This window comes from Acomys minous, assembly GCF_964271855.1.
Source record: "Acomys minous genome assembly, chromosome: 8".
NCBI classification, from domain to species: Eukaryota; Metazoa; Chordata; class Mammalia; order Rodentia; family Muridae; genus Acomys; species Acomys minous.
The window spans coordinates 95,917,755-95,931,507 of record NC_140489.1 but is presented as its reverse complement, the minus strand read 5'-3'; the positions used below and the strand labels follow the sequence as shown (position 1 = coordinate 95,931,507).

At 50.1% G+C, this 13,753-nt stretch overlaps 1 protein-coding gene across 3 annotated transcripts in view; it reads left to right on the top strand.

The window, feature by feature from the left end:
- OSR1 (odd-skipped related transcription factor 1) overlaps nt 1-12,957 on the top strand; it is a 72,728-nt gene extending 59,771 nt beyond the window's left edge. Inside the window, exons 1-3 of one of the 3 annotated variants that reach the window (XM_084791516.1) lie at nt 1,653-1,776; nt 10,607-11,309; nt 11,959-12,957. In XM_084791516.1, the coding sequence (XP_084647642.1) occupies nt 10,645-11,309; nt 11,959-12,094 (801 nt within the window). In that variant the 5' untranslated portion in view covers nt 1,653-1,776; nt 10,607-10,644 and the 3' untranslated portion in view covers nt 12,095-12,957. Of the gene's footprint in view, nt 1-1,652; nt 1,777-6,057; nt 6,355-10,606; nt 11,310-11,958 lie in introns of those variants that run through there. The other 2 variants (XM_084791515.1, XM_084791517.1) reach the window with 2 other exon arrangements.
- The last annotated feature ends 796 nt before the right edge of the window (nt 12,958-13,753 follow it).

Below are 13,753 nucleotides of genomic sequence, written 5' to 3'. Positions count from 1 at the left end.
CCACTTTAGACCATGGAAGAAGGATGCTTGATTTTTGTGGATAGTTAATGTAATGGATTGTGGGGGTTTTTTTTTGTTGTTGTTCTGTGCAGATAGACTGCTGAGCTGTGATGTGACACATGTCATAAGTGTCTCGTTCTGTCCTGATTCCACAGAAATCAGAAAGTCTTTTTTTTTCCTAGCAGAGTGCTCCCCTCTCAGTTTGTTCTCTCACTTGGATTAGCTGTCTTATTCAGTGTTCTCAGTTCCAACCCCATGCTCACATCTACCCAAAGCTGGTACTTGAGTACAAGACTAATTTGGTAGAGGAACACCCCATAGAAAACAGAACATTAGCAAGGATGGTTTCCTGATCCATCTAGCTTGGGTCCACTCCTTTGGCATCCTTTAGTGAAAATTCAAGATGCAGAAGACATAGCTACATTCTACTTCTTAGTAGGGCAAAGGAAATGATAAATACCAGGAAGGATGCCGTCATCATCTAACAGTCTGGAGCAAGTCAGAGCATTGGCCTTTCCCTTGCTGGAGGCTTGTCCATACGTGTGTGTGTGTGTGTGTGTGTGTGTGTGTGTGTGTGTGTGTGCGCGCGCGCGCGCGCGTCTGTTTTCCTCAGTAATTTGCTCCAAGGAATAGGGTCCTAGCAGACTATTTGTAGCAGAAAACCAGAAGAAACAAATGAGCCTTCATCCAGGGACTTTGTCTACACAATGTGGTTGAAGAAAATTCAATCTGCATCTCCAAGTTCTGTCTAATGTCAGCTCTGAACTTCCAAAGTCCTTTGTGAAGACCATGGATGGAGTCAGAAACAGCTGCTACTACCATGATCTCTTAGACCCTGCCTTTCTTCTGTAGCTTGGGGACTGTCCAGAGACTGGTTTTCATGAAGATCCTTAGGCTTTCTGTCTCCAGCTGTCTATCCAGAGAGCCTAGCATTGACAACAAGGAAAAGAGTGTTCCTAGGCAAATCATTCTCAGAAAACTCAACAATTGAAAGGGAAGTGCAAATGGTACAGGTCAGAAGAAGGCACTAGGAGACTCAAGAATTCAGGGAAAACAGTTCACAGAAACAGATCCCCTCTCAATTTCTCTGCTGTTTCTCTAGAGATGCTGTGCTGAGCCACTATGAGAGAGTAAGGAAGCAGCAACCTCTTCTCAGGGCACCTGGGCAGAAGGCACACCCCAGCCCAGCTCTGAGAACCAAAACCAAATCAAAAACAAAACCTTCCCCTAGATATTTGTTCATCATGGTTCCAAAGACGAGAAGGCACTGGAGGCAGAAAAATGCTAAGGATTTCAGATTATTAAAAAAATTAAAATCAGGAATGTCTGGTTTGATGCAAAGAAACAAAAACCCTTACAGGGGGTGGAGGAAGAATTCTCCCTCAGTTCGCTTCTAGAAGAGTAATATTGCGAGTGATTTTAAAGGCGTAATGGCAAATTTTGTAACCTAAGAAAGAAAGAAAAAAAAAAAGAAAGAAAGAAAAAAACGCTGAAAACCACTCTTAGGTAAAATAAAAAAGACATCTAGGTTCCTGGCTATTCTAGGAAAAGGGCACTGCGAGATGTGGCTTCCTTGCCAGCAGGGGGAGCGTTTTCTTCATGATTGCGTCGGGGAACTTGATTAAAAACTTCGCAGCCAGAATTGTACAGAGCCCCCAGCCGGAAATCGTTGTTCAGATAACAACCCTCCTGTGTCTGGAAATGTTTAATTACCTGGAGCGCTCCTTCCTTCAGCGCCCCTTGCAGGTCCAGCACGAAGAGCCGCGGGTATGGTAGGTGAGTCAAATCCAGGGTTCCATCCCAACTGCACATAACTCCACAGCAACAACTTTTCTCCACCTCTATTGCTATATTAGATACTGGGTCTTTTCTGATGCGCTCACTTCCAACCTTGGAGGAAAGAAAATCTCAGTACCGCCTGAGCACAGGCGGTTGCTTGTCAAAAATGATTCTAATTACTCATTTTTTAAAACTTCTACCCTGCCTTTCGCACATATTTTGAACAAGTCATTAACATTTCATTTTACCGAAGAGAATGACCAGAGTTCATGCAATCCCGTGTGCCTATTCATGTTTCCTAAGTTTCCTTCAAACAGAAACAAAGATAAAGGTAGATACCTACGTGGGTGCGTGGGTGTCTTGTTATGTCTATTAACAATTAGAAGATACTTAAATGTTCACAAGGAACTTAGGATGTGGGAAATGCCTGGGGAAATAGTGTTCACTTTCCCTTTCAGTTTGGGTATTGTAACTTGTCTGTGGCGGCCACAACAGTAAGCATCACTGTGGCATCATCTACAGACTTTTATTCTCACCCTAGAAGGCTTGTGCGTTTCCCGAGGCATTAAGGTGCCAGACTCATACATAAACTGCATTATCTACCTCCGGAATTTAACCCCTCCTCTTCGTAGCTGGATTTTGACCTGATTGAGTATAATCGCTCCAAAGGAACTATTGAGCCTTTACAATTCATCATCCAAATGAATACAGGGGGAAAGCTAAATTTCCTCGCTATTTGGAAGGTTCCGATTCGGGCATGTGGGGGAAGGTAATGAGAAGGACTCCCCCTTCTTCTCCCCTCCCCCTTCCCGACATCTCACCCTGCTCAAGACACCCACAGTTACAGGAAAGTTTGCTGTTGAAGCATCACTTTGCAAATGTTAATTCCAATGAGCAGATACGTGTATCTGGACAGTGCGGAGCGGTAAAGTTCATGGTTTTAGAAAACAAGCAGAGACCACTCAAACCAATTTTAATTCAAAGACAAGCTGTACCTTTTTCTTTTCTGATGGGCAGAAAGGGGCCGGGGTTAGGATAGGAGGACAAGTCCCAGCTACACTTCGGGGCGGGCGGGGGGGGGCGGGGGAGGAGGGAGGCAGACAGGACTCGCGGAAACAACTACACCATTGCTCTCGGTGTAGTCAAAGTTCAGGAAGAGTCTCCCCCTGGGCTGGGGTACGCGGTTTGGCTAGGCTGGACTCTATCAGGACCAGGAAGAACAGAATAGTGCACTTATGGGCCCAGTGTTAGAGCTCTTATTTCACTAATGGGGACCCTTTCCCAAGGTGATCAACTCCCGCGGAATTTGGGACTTCTCAGGAGTTTGCGCACGAGCCAAGCAGCAGGCAGTGGCCAAGCGAGAGAGTCAGGAGGTTAACCACCAAGTCTAGTCACAGGCTGCAGACCGCAGGCTCCTGCGCTAAGGTCTCTTGTCAGTGGAAGCTCTGAAGCTCAGAGTTTGCGCGGACCGCTGGAATGAGGCTGGGTAGGATGTGTGCTTCCTCACCTTCACTGGCCTTTTGGGCTGAGGGGAACAGCCGGAAATCTGGGTTCAGGCAGTCTATGGCAAGTAATAAGTTTGAAATGTGATGTTCTGGGCAATTTTAAACGAATCTAACTTCTTCAAAAAGTACTCCTGTCTTCTTATGTTTTCTGGGCCTTGCCCTCCACCCGCTTGTTCACACCTTGCTTAGTCGGGCCACTTTCTCTTAAAACAGCCAGGGGAAGATCCCAGGAGTCATCACTCGCTCTTGCACAGAACACGGAGAGTTCCACAGCTTCCCGATGTCCCACCCAGAATTAAACAGGACCCTGGGTGGCCCCCAGTACATTTGGGAGCCATGCTTTGTGGGTGTTACTGATTAAGGGACACACAGTGGGATGGAGCACTTGCCCACTTCTAAGCTACCTTAAAATTCGTTTCCTAGTGCTCTGACGCTGTGGCAGACCTAGGAAGCATTCCCTTAGTCACCAGGGAACCTAGCTCATTGAGGTAACCCCAGTGCCCAGGTGCATAGTCACAATGTGATCCAGTCCTGCTTTGTGAACCAGCTCCCAGAGAAGATCTGAGCGTCAAAGCCTGGGCGCTCACCCTTGCTTCCCTACCCTTCCTCCTGTCCTCTCAATCCTAGGGTTTACTCAGAGGCCAGATCAGTGTTTCCAGGTAAAAGCTGCATCAAACAATGTCCCCTGCACTTCCTCACAGCACACACACACACACACACACACACACACACACACACACACACAGGTTAACAGGACTCTCTGGGGGCAGAGATCTTGCTTTCTGGCTATCTAGAGGTCTCTGAAATTCCTAAGGCACATTGACCAAGTTCGTTCTTTCTTTCTTCTTCCTTCCTTCCTTCCTTCCTTCCTTCCTTCCTTTCTTTCCTTCATCATTCATTCATTTATTGAGAAAGAAAGTTGAAAGATGAAATAGAGAACTGAGTTATGAGGAATCCCCAGCAGGAGATGGGGTGGAGTGGATATGGCTCAGGAGGCTCTTTCCTTTTGATGCCCACTTGCCCCTTCTCAAGTGCATACCAGTCAACAGACACTTTATTTTGTTTAACTGTTTTGGGAGACTTTGATCCTTGGTTTGGAAATTCTCCAGACTTTGCCTATTTGGGGGGGGGGGCGCAGGACCTGAGGCTGGTACCCACAAAGTCCTTTAGCCAAAGTGGAAGGAGGTCTGTAAAGTCCTGGAATATCAGCCCCCTTCTTCTCCAAGGGGCAGCATTCTGGTCATCTTGCTAGCACTACCAGCTGCTGAGATCCCAGGCACATAGGCACACTTATGTGGCTCTCTTACCTGGACACTCACTCTTACCAGTGGACAGGCAGGAGTGGAGCTCCTGAGTAAAGAGTAAAGAGCCTGGCCACTCTTGCTCTCCCTCCTGTAGCCAGAAGTTGGCCAGAGACTGGAAGGCAACTTCTGTCCTAAGCCCTGCAAATATCAAGTCTGTTTCAATTATTCAATTCACTTCCTGGGCACAAGAGGTAGGCTGTATATGAGGATGGGTCCATGGACAAGCTGAAAGGACCAAGTGACCTCCTTCCTCTGGGCAGGCCCCACTCTTCTAAAATGTCCCATTTTAAAGAGGGAGGATGAGGCAGTGGGGAGTGGGGGGGGGCGCGAAGGATTGGGGTCATCTTCCCTGATCCTGCCCCAGGTTAGGAATCAAACTGCTACCTCAAGAATATATCACATCCGATCAGCTTTGCACACCAAAGCTGGAGAGTGAGAGAGATGCTGTAGCAGTAACTCTGCGGCAAAGCCAGGAAGTCAAGTCAGAAATCCTCACCCACTGCCTTGAAGAAGCCTCCTGGCCAGGCATTCCACAAAGGTGGGAGGGAGGGACAGGGGCTGGCTGGGGTCAGCGGAAGGTCAGTCCTAGGGATCAATGGTAAAGAGGGGCTGAGGGGTACACAAGGCACAGACAGCAAGGGTGCATTTGTCCTAGGCCAGAGCCTTGACTCCCTCTACAAACTCAACCCAAACCAGCTCCCCAGACCCGGGTCCCAGTGGCCAGCTGCTCTCTAGACGCCACTCTAAAATGAGTGTGTGCCTGGAGCATTAGAGTGGGATCCCAGGGAGTTTTGAGTTTCAGGGAACTAGTTCTCCTCCTTCCTATAAGCTCTGCCGCGGACTTTTCTGTAGGACTCCACACTCCAGGCTCTGTGGTCAGCCATAGGCGCTTCGATGTTATGGCTCACTGCAGTCAGTAATCTCAGCTCTCCCACACCAGGAACTACCCAGCTTTGCCAGAGTCACCGCCCAGGTCCCGTGCACTATTTGGTGTCAGGACACTGCTACACACCAGGGGTCTGTCGCCTCTGGGAAGAGATTCTAAGTGCAGGCACTTTGCCCCGTGGTATGCCTAAGGTACTGGTGTCCGGATAAGCTGATCCGGGCTCCTCTCTGCTTTCATAGCCTCAAAGTGAGTCCCCAAAAGCCACATCAAGACTCCGAAATGCTCGGTTCTAGCCCTCTCTTGTCCGGTAGGACCTGCTTCCTCTACTGCCTGCCTTTATGTGTCTTAAAAAATAAATATATACAGAAAGTGTGGAGCGGGACTTTCGGGAGGGGACACCGGTTGGAGAAGCAGAGGGCAGGCTAGCTAGTACAGCTGCGAAAGTAGGCTGCCCGGGTCAGCAAAACTTTGTTTCCCAGTGCGCAGGCGCAGGCAGAGTTGGGGGGGGCAGGGGAGGGAGGGGAGGAATCGCGAGGCGAGGGGCGGGGGGCGGGTAGGGGGTGGTGGATTAAAATAAGTAGGCGGCTCGGTGCTAAAGGATGAGTGAGACGTAGCCTGGCTTCTCCCTAGCAAGTTCTCACCGGGCTTGGGTTCAGACCCAGAAAGGGAACTAGGAGCGAAGCTCACAAGACCCCGGCGGGCAGGACTCCCGGGCTGCGGAGCGCTCCCGCGTGTCGGGAGCTTGGAGTTCCCGCGGCTAGAGAAGCATCAGGACTCCTGCTCGCCAAGGGTGCCAGTGGACTCCAGAGTCTCTGGTTCCTCGAGTCCAGCGCAGCGAGCCTCACAGACGCGCTCTGCCCCGGGACCGCGGCGGAACAAGGTAACTGCAGCCCTGGGGTGCCTGGGCTCAGGGAGTTGAATTCCGGCAAGACTCCTGGTTCCTTGTGCCTGGTGCCTTCTCTTTTCAGTGTCCCCCCACCCCCCAAAGGCAGTTCCTCTTGCCAAACGAAGGCTGCAGGATATTTGAGAAAGTGAGAGCGGTTGCTGCGTAGGGTTGATGGGGATGCTGGTTCAAGGACTTCTAACTCTGGGTCCTTGTTGGCCTCTGACCTCCGGAGGAAGGAGGGGACAGACAGGCCTGGGCCATTGAAAACAGCCGCGCTTGGCTAGGCAGAATTGCAGTAAGGTGCCCATAGATCTTATAAGGTAATCTGCTGGCTTCCTTTAAGAAACTAGAGGAACTTCAGATAGCACAAACTTTTGCAGGGTGCCCTTTTATTTCAGACTGACCTGCCTTAGCTGAGGAAGAAGAGAGAGTGCGTGAATGGTCATAATCTAAGCCCGCAGCACCCGGGACAGGTGCATTGCCCTAACTTCTTTTGCGGAGTTGTCGTCTAAACTCAAAGCCCACAATCCCTACAACCCACGGGGTTGCTGCAAGTCGAGTCTGATGTCTGCCTCGGAGTTGGACTCCCTGTTTGGGACGATCTCTATCGAAGGGTTTCAATAGTGTCCTCAGGCCTGCGATTGTCTCTGGGGTAGGGAGCCATGCTGGGCGCGCAGGGGTACAAACGAACATTGTTTTCTAACTGGTGACCGGAACATCCCAGAAGCAGAACCATTATGAGGCTACATATATCTCTAGGGTGGGAATACTTTTGCTCTTTTGGTAGTTGCCCAGTATAGGCTTAAGGGGCGGGGAAGGGGGGGGGGAGAATGGAACAAGAAAAGAGAGAGAAGGTGAGGGCAGCTGCTTGCCGAACGAACCCTACCTTCCATCAGCACCATTCCCGATCAGAATAAAACTCCCCAATCGCAGCCCTTCTCTCAGGAGCCCAGGACAAGCCGGGTGGGCACAGAGCAGAGTTTAGCTGCAAGGGGTTTCTTTGTCGCAATCATCCGATGAATTTCATCCGGGATCGGACTTGTAAGTTGGCTCTCTGAAAGAGAGCCACGTGCAAAGCTGTTCTCCTGGTTTCACGGCCTCCCAGGGAAGGAGCGGGCTGGCTGGCAGGGATGGGGAACCAACGAAGAATGGTGGGATAGACGGTCTATCACAGGCTCTCTATAAAGTAATTGTGGTTTCATTAAGATTGGGAAGCCAGCTCCTGGGGACACAGCGGGCATCCCAGTAGAGCAGAAAGGCGACGGAATCCTAATCTTTCGATCGATCGCGTTTGTTGGGAAAATGCAGCCGAAGTATCTGATGCTTGTCAGTCCTCTGGACCTGGAATCGGAAGCCTGTCACCATTCAAATGGGGATTCGTTGTCAAGGATGATAATTTGGGGGGAAGGGGATGTCGCTGGGCTCCTTTAGGCACAAGCTCGTGGGGTTAGCTCTGTCCTCATTAATGCAAGCAGTTAACTCGCTCACGCTCAATTAGCCCCGAATAAACCACTTTAATAGGCTGCACACTTCATTAATGCCCCGCATAGGGCTGGCGGCAGACATGGATTGGTGTTCCTTTGCAAGAGGGACGGGAGTGAGTTTGCGTCGCAGGGACCCCTGCTCTGAGGAATGAATTGAAATCACTGCAGCGAGTCAGGACACTTACTAGTGCTTCTCAAGCTTCCAGGCCTGAGCTCCACTTGGAGTGGATGCTGGGCCTTAGAAGAAGTGTGTGTGTGTGTGTGTGTGTGTGTGTGTGTGTGTGTGTGTGTGTGTGTGTGTGTGTATTGGGGGGGTGTCGCTGGAGCTGGAGAGGCCCCAGGTGCTTGGCTCATGTTTTTAAGCCACAGAGGCATATCTGCAACTGTGTTTTCCTCTTATCCTAGCACTTGAAACCAGATCTTGCATTCGGTCCATTTTCAATACTGATGCAAAGAGCCACGTTTCGAACGAAATTCGTCCACCGGGAAAGTCGGTGGCATAACCTCTGCACTCCTGAGCCTCGGCAAGCTACAGAAAATAGCTTGGTCCACTGAGAAAAATAAATGGAGTGTTGGAGGAAATAAGATCAGGCAGAAAGGCTGCAAGTACCCTCCTTTCCAGGGTCCTAAAGCCTCTCCAGACTTTTTGGCTTTTGGGGGGGAGGCAAGGAAAAGTCAGAGGAAGTTTAAAGGTTCCACCAACCCTAGCAGTTCAAGACAGAATGCTGCTGCCATCATCACTCACTGACTTCCCATAGGCCTGGAAGGAGAGGAGCTGGTGCGGCCTCCCCATTGCCCAGGCTGGCTCCAATAGAGCCTAAGATAAGGATCTAATTTCCAGTGCCTGGAAGGGAGAGAAACAAGGGTGGCAAATCAAAGGGTATTCAACTAGCCTAAGTCCTGCAGAGCTTTGAAGTTGGAGGCTGCCTCTTCCTCTCCCTCCCAAATCCAAAGAGGTCCTCAACTTCCTCTTTAGCCCAGTTTGCACTTTGCTTTCTCCCTGTCCCAGAGCTCTGTGATGGCCCTCATTTGTCTGGCACAGGTTTTCTGAGTAGTAGAGAAGGCTGGTGATTTGCTATCATCGTGCTAGCTAACCAGGTTGGTTGGATCTCAGCAGATTTGTGCTCTTCTTACTTGGGAGGCCAAGTAAATTACTGGCAGATTTCAGCCAGCCTGCTCTTGTGTTTTGCGCAGCCATCACCCTCGGCAGTACATCTTTCTTTGGATCTATCCACTTTCCTGCTGGCTTCTAGAGAGGTTTTCTGGATAGTGCCCTCAGCTCCTCCCCTTCAAACAGGCTCTGAGTATCTCTAGACCAGCCAGGCATTCTAGAGCTTCAGGTAGAGAAAAGAAAATAACTCCATTCCCCCTGCCCTGCCTTTAGTGTTGATGGTGTGAAGATGAAGACGGGCAGAACAGTGGCTGGTACATTCCAGGGAAAAGGAACACTTCAGAGAGAGGAGAGATGTGAAAGAGGCTGAGAAGAAATCTGAAGCCAAAGTCTGGCATTGGGAAAGACAGAAGGACCTTACAAAGACTCTGCCCTGACAATTATTTGAGCATTGCCATTGAACCCCAACCACAGAGTGTTCCCAAGAGTTTCTAGTATTTTGGCTTTCCTGCTTTTCCCCCTCTTCTACCATATAGACCCAAGTTAGAAATGTCCTGAGAGGCAGAGGAGGCCCCCTTCCCACTTTCCTATGCATACTGAGGAACCTGACCAAAGTAGCCAGAAGATGCCAGCTCTGGAGTCCCCTGGTCACTTTGGCATGACACCCCTTTGATCTTATTTAAGAACCCTGACCTTAGAGTCACAGAGTGAACAGATCACAGCAGTGAAGGCCTGGCATTAGAGTTCCTACCTACACAGAGTGACCTTGCCCAAAGTTCTCATCATACATAAAGAGGCTGAACATTTAGAGAAAACCTCTTTGCTATGAACACATGAACTCCCTCAGATGGAATTACTATTGTTTGACAGAGCAAATGAACTGAACATGGATGTCAGAACCTTTCTTGCCATGAGGGTGAAAGACCATCAAAGGTTAGGGAGTCAGTCTGCAAGCAGGTACCAATTGACAGAGCTCACCAGTTGTAAAGTACATAACAACTTTAGGTCCAAATGAGAGTTTTAAAGATGATAGCGGGATTCTTTTGCCTTCTGGAAACAAACCAGTCACCCCCTAAATGGTAACGTGTAGGAACTGGGTGCCCGGCATATTTGAAGCTTCCTGCATTTTTGTACAGGGGTTGCCCCATAAAACACTGGCTCATCTACTTTGTTCCTGATGCTTGTTGTTGATCCCGCTTCAGAACAGGAGAATCTGTGTAAGTGTGCTTCTCCAGAGTTACTGCTATTGTTGCTGGACAGTGTAATTCTGTGTGGCTCCAAGTGTGCCCAAATGCAGATGGCCTAGCCGGTGTTTGCCTGTCATGCCCGTGATCCTAAGCTTGCATATTTCACAGTTGACAGCAGCCTTTCATTTTAAGTTGATTGTATCTGTCTTTAAGAATTCAGTTTCCCGCTAATTGCTCTGTCAACATATATGTCTCTGCCAGACACCATTTGAACGGAGTCTGACCATCATGGAGGGTTCTGGTCAGACAGCTCTCCTACTGGGCAGGGCATTGGGTTCATGGGTGAGATCCTCACCTCCTGCCTGCCCTAAGGGAAGGAGAGGGTATAAGTGGAATTCTGGAGGATGGTGACTGACTCTGAACATCTCTTGGCTCTCTCCCTACCCTTCTTCCTGTCTTTGCAGATCGATAATTGAAATCATTGCAGTAACCAGCTACAGAAATGGGCAGCAAAACCTTGCCAGCACCGGTGCCCATCCACCCTTCCCTGCAGCTCACCAATTACTCTTTCCTTCAAGCAGTGAACGGCCTGCCCACAGTCCCCTCGGACCACCTACCCAACCTGTATGGTTTCAGTGCTCTGCACGCTGTGCATCTGCATCAATGGACTCTGGGCTACCCAGCCATGCACTTGCCACGTTCCTCTTTTTCTAAAGTGCCAGGTGCGGTGTCCAGCCTAATGGATGCTCGCTTCCAGCTGCCTGCCTTTCCCTGGTTTCCTCATGTCATCCATCCTAAGCCAGAGATCACTGCCGGAGGCAGCGGGGCAGTGCTTAAGACCAAACCCCGATTTGATTTCGCTAACTTGGCCCTGGCTGCCACACAAGAAGACCCCACCAAGCTTGGCCGAGGGGAGGGCCCTGGCTCCCCTACAGGTGGGCTGGGCGCACTGCTGGATGTGACCAAGCTATCCCCAGAAAAGAAGCCAACGAGGGGACGCCTGCCTTCCAAGACCAAGAAGGAATTCGTCTGCAAGTTCTGTGGCCGCCACTTCACTAAGTCCTATAACCTACTTATCCACGAGCGGACACACACTGATGAGCGGCCTTACACCTGTGACATCTGCCACAAAGCTTTCCGGAGGCAGGACCACCTACGGGACCACAGGTGCGATACTGCAGCACCGCGGGTGGCCCCAGAAGGATCTGTTTTGGCTGCTCTGGTCTGGTGCCCCCCCTTCCCACTTAAGGTGGCTCTAGCCCGTGGGGATTCTCAAAACCCACGAATGGGCGGGCTCCTGCTCCAGGAAAGATTTTTAGAACGTAGGTGAAAGTAATGCGGTGATGAATAGAAAGAACCTAAGATCAGGTCTTCACAAGTCGGGTCTCCTTGTCCCTTTCTTAGCCCTTGGAAACTGTCCAATAGGCGGTCCTGCAGTGACTGAGAGATTTGGGGACCGGCACTTGAAACAGGATCTCAGAAACATTTCGATTTTAATTTCATGCACTTTTAGTTTTTAAGAATCTCTTGGGCTAGTGACTACTTCACGGGGCAGTGCAGATCTGACCCCAGGTCTGTTGATTGACCTCCAGTGTTGACTCAACACTGCCGCGTACTACTTATCACTCCCAGGAAGGCAGGTGGCCTGTTTGCCTTTCTATCTCCTCACTCCTACCCACAGCCTCTGCTTGTTGCTTAATCTCTACCTTGTCCCCCACCTTTGCCCGTACCCACAAACACCATCACAGAAGTGGGAGGGGGATGCTTGAACAGCCATTCATAAACATTGTATTATTTTGTCTATTTCTACCCTTAGATACATTCACTCCAAAGAGAAGCCTTTCAAGTGTCAAGAGTGTGGAAAAGGATTCTGCCAGTCCCGGACTCTCGCTGTCCACAAGACGCTACACTCACAAGTGAAGGAGCTCAAAACCTCCAAGATCAAATGCTAAATAAACACAGCCTGCGGGGCACCAGGACCCTGGGACCTGCAGCCGCCTTCTCTTCCGGAGGGACTCAAGCTGAAAGCGACTCTGCGGGCGGCGGGAGGGGCTTTCGGGATCTTCCTTCCACACCAACTTTGTCCCCTGGGTCCCCAGCACTTGCAATGTCCCAGAGCCTTGCCCGCCCGAGACTTCTACAGCCTGGGCGGCTTCCCCCAGGACGCGGCTAAACTCTTGGCCAAAAGGCGGTACTCAACTCACGTGGCGGAAGGGAAACTGCATTTTAAAAAAAAGAAGGAAGAAAGAAAGAAAGAAGAAAAAAGAAAAAAAGAAAGAACGAAAACTCCGCTGAGCCGCAGCGGCGCCTCTCACAGAAGTATTACTTTTTCTATTATTATTTTATACGTTTTCTTTACCACCCCCACCCCCTGACCATATAAGCTTGTAAAGTCTTGACTGCGGAGAGGGGGAAAGAAAAGATCTGTGCGTTCTGGCATTTTCCAGTGCCTCCTCCCTTCCCTATGCCCACACCAGGGAGCCTGCAAAAGTGTAATCCTTGTATCTGCTTTTGCCATCCGGCCCCAGGGGCCGACGGCTCCGCGCGACTCCTGGGCGCTCAGGCTGCGCCGCGGATCTCCAGCTCTGAGCGCAGAAACCGGGCTGAGGACCAGGCGCCCGGGCTCGGGGGGGCTGGGCCTCCGCTCCCCTGTTCCATCGCTGCGCCGCCGGAGCGAGCAGCCGGCCAGGAGCCGGACGTTGTATTGCGACTGGCACTTTATGCTGACCATCGGTAACGGACATTTATCACTGGAGTTTTTTGTTTTTTTCTTTTTTGTTTTTTAACTATTAAATAAACGGTTATTTTACAGGCACCACAGACTGGATATTCCCTCTCAGGCCGCGAGAGAAAAGCTCTTTAATTTAGAGAGGAACAGATTTCTCTGTTCAAATTTTACCTGTCAACTTGTCTTACCTTGTCCTTTTATGGTGACAGGGATGCAATGCAAGAGGAAGCCCTGCTCCTAGGCTGTTGGTGGACCTCTATACTTATTTCCTTACTTTTCAGGGCCCCAGTCTCCTAACTTCTCAAACCCGAAAAGCGGTGAGTTGCAAAGTCTGCTGCTATAAACCGCAGGAACCCCAGCCTCTCCAGGTGCAGGGATCCTGCAGAGCTCAGGAAGGAACATGGGACCCCACCCAGGTTTCTCACCTCCACCCCAACCAGCTCTTTGGAGGCCAGACCTCTCTTTCTTTTCTTTTCTTTTTCTTTCTTTCTTTCTTTCTTTCTTTCTTTCTTTCTTTCTTTCTTTCTTTCTTTCTTTCCTTCTTTCTATCTTTCTTTTATGGCTGTCCTCTGTGCCTGGCCCTCAGCATGGATTCGCAACATGCAATCATCAGTCTTCCCGAAGTTCCCCCAATCGACTTCCTTCTGTTTGCTCTGGGAACCCCTTGTCCTCAATTCTTTGCTTGGAGCTTAACCCCCACCCTGATCATAACTCCAAACCCAGGAAGATTCTTCTCAATTTGGAAAGCTTGGGAGGGCTGGTGGAAGCGGACGCCCTGAGATCCGCCCCTCCCCCAGGCTTAGAAATACAAGTTCTCCTCAGGCAAACTAAACCTATCCTTGGGCATTTAGTTTTCCCACAATTAGAGTTCTGGCTGCCCCGG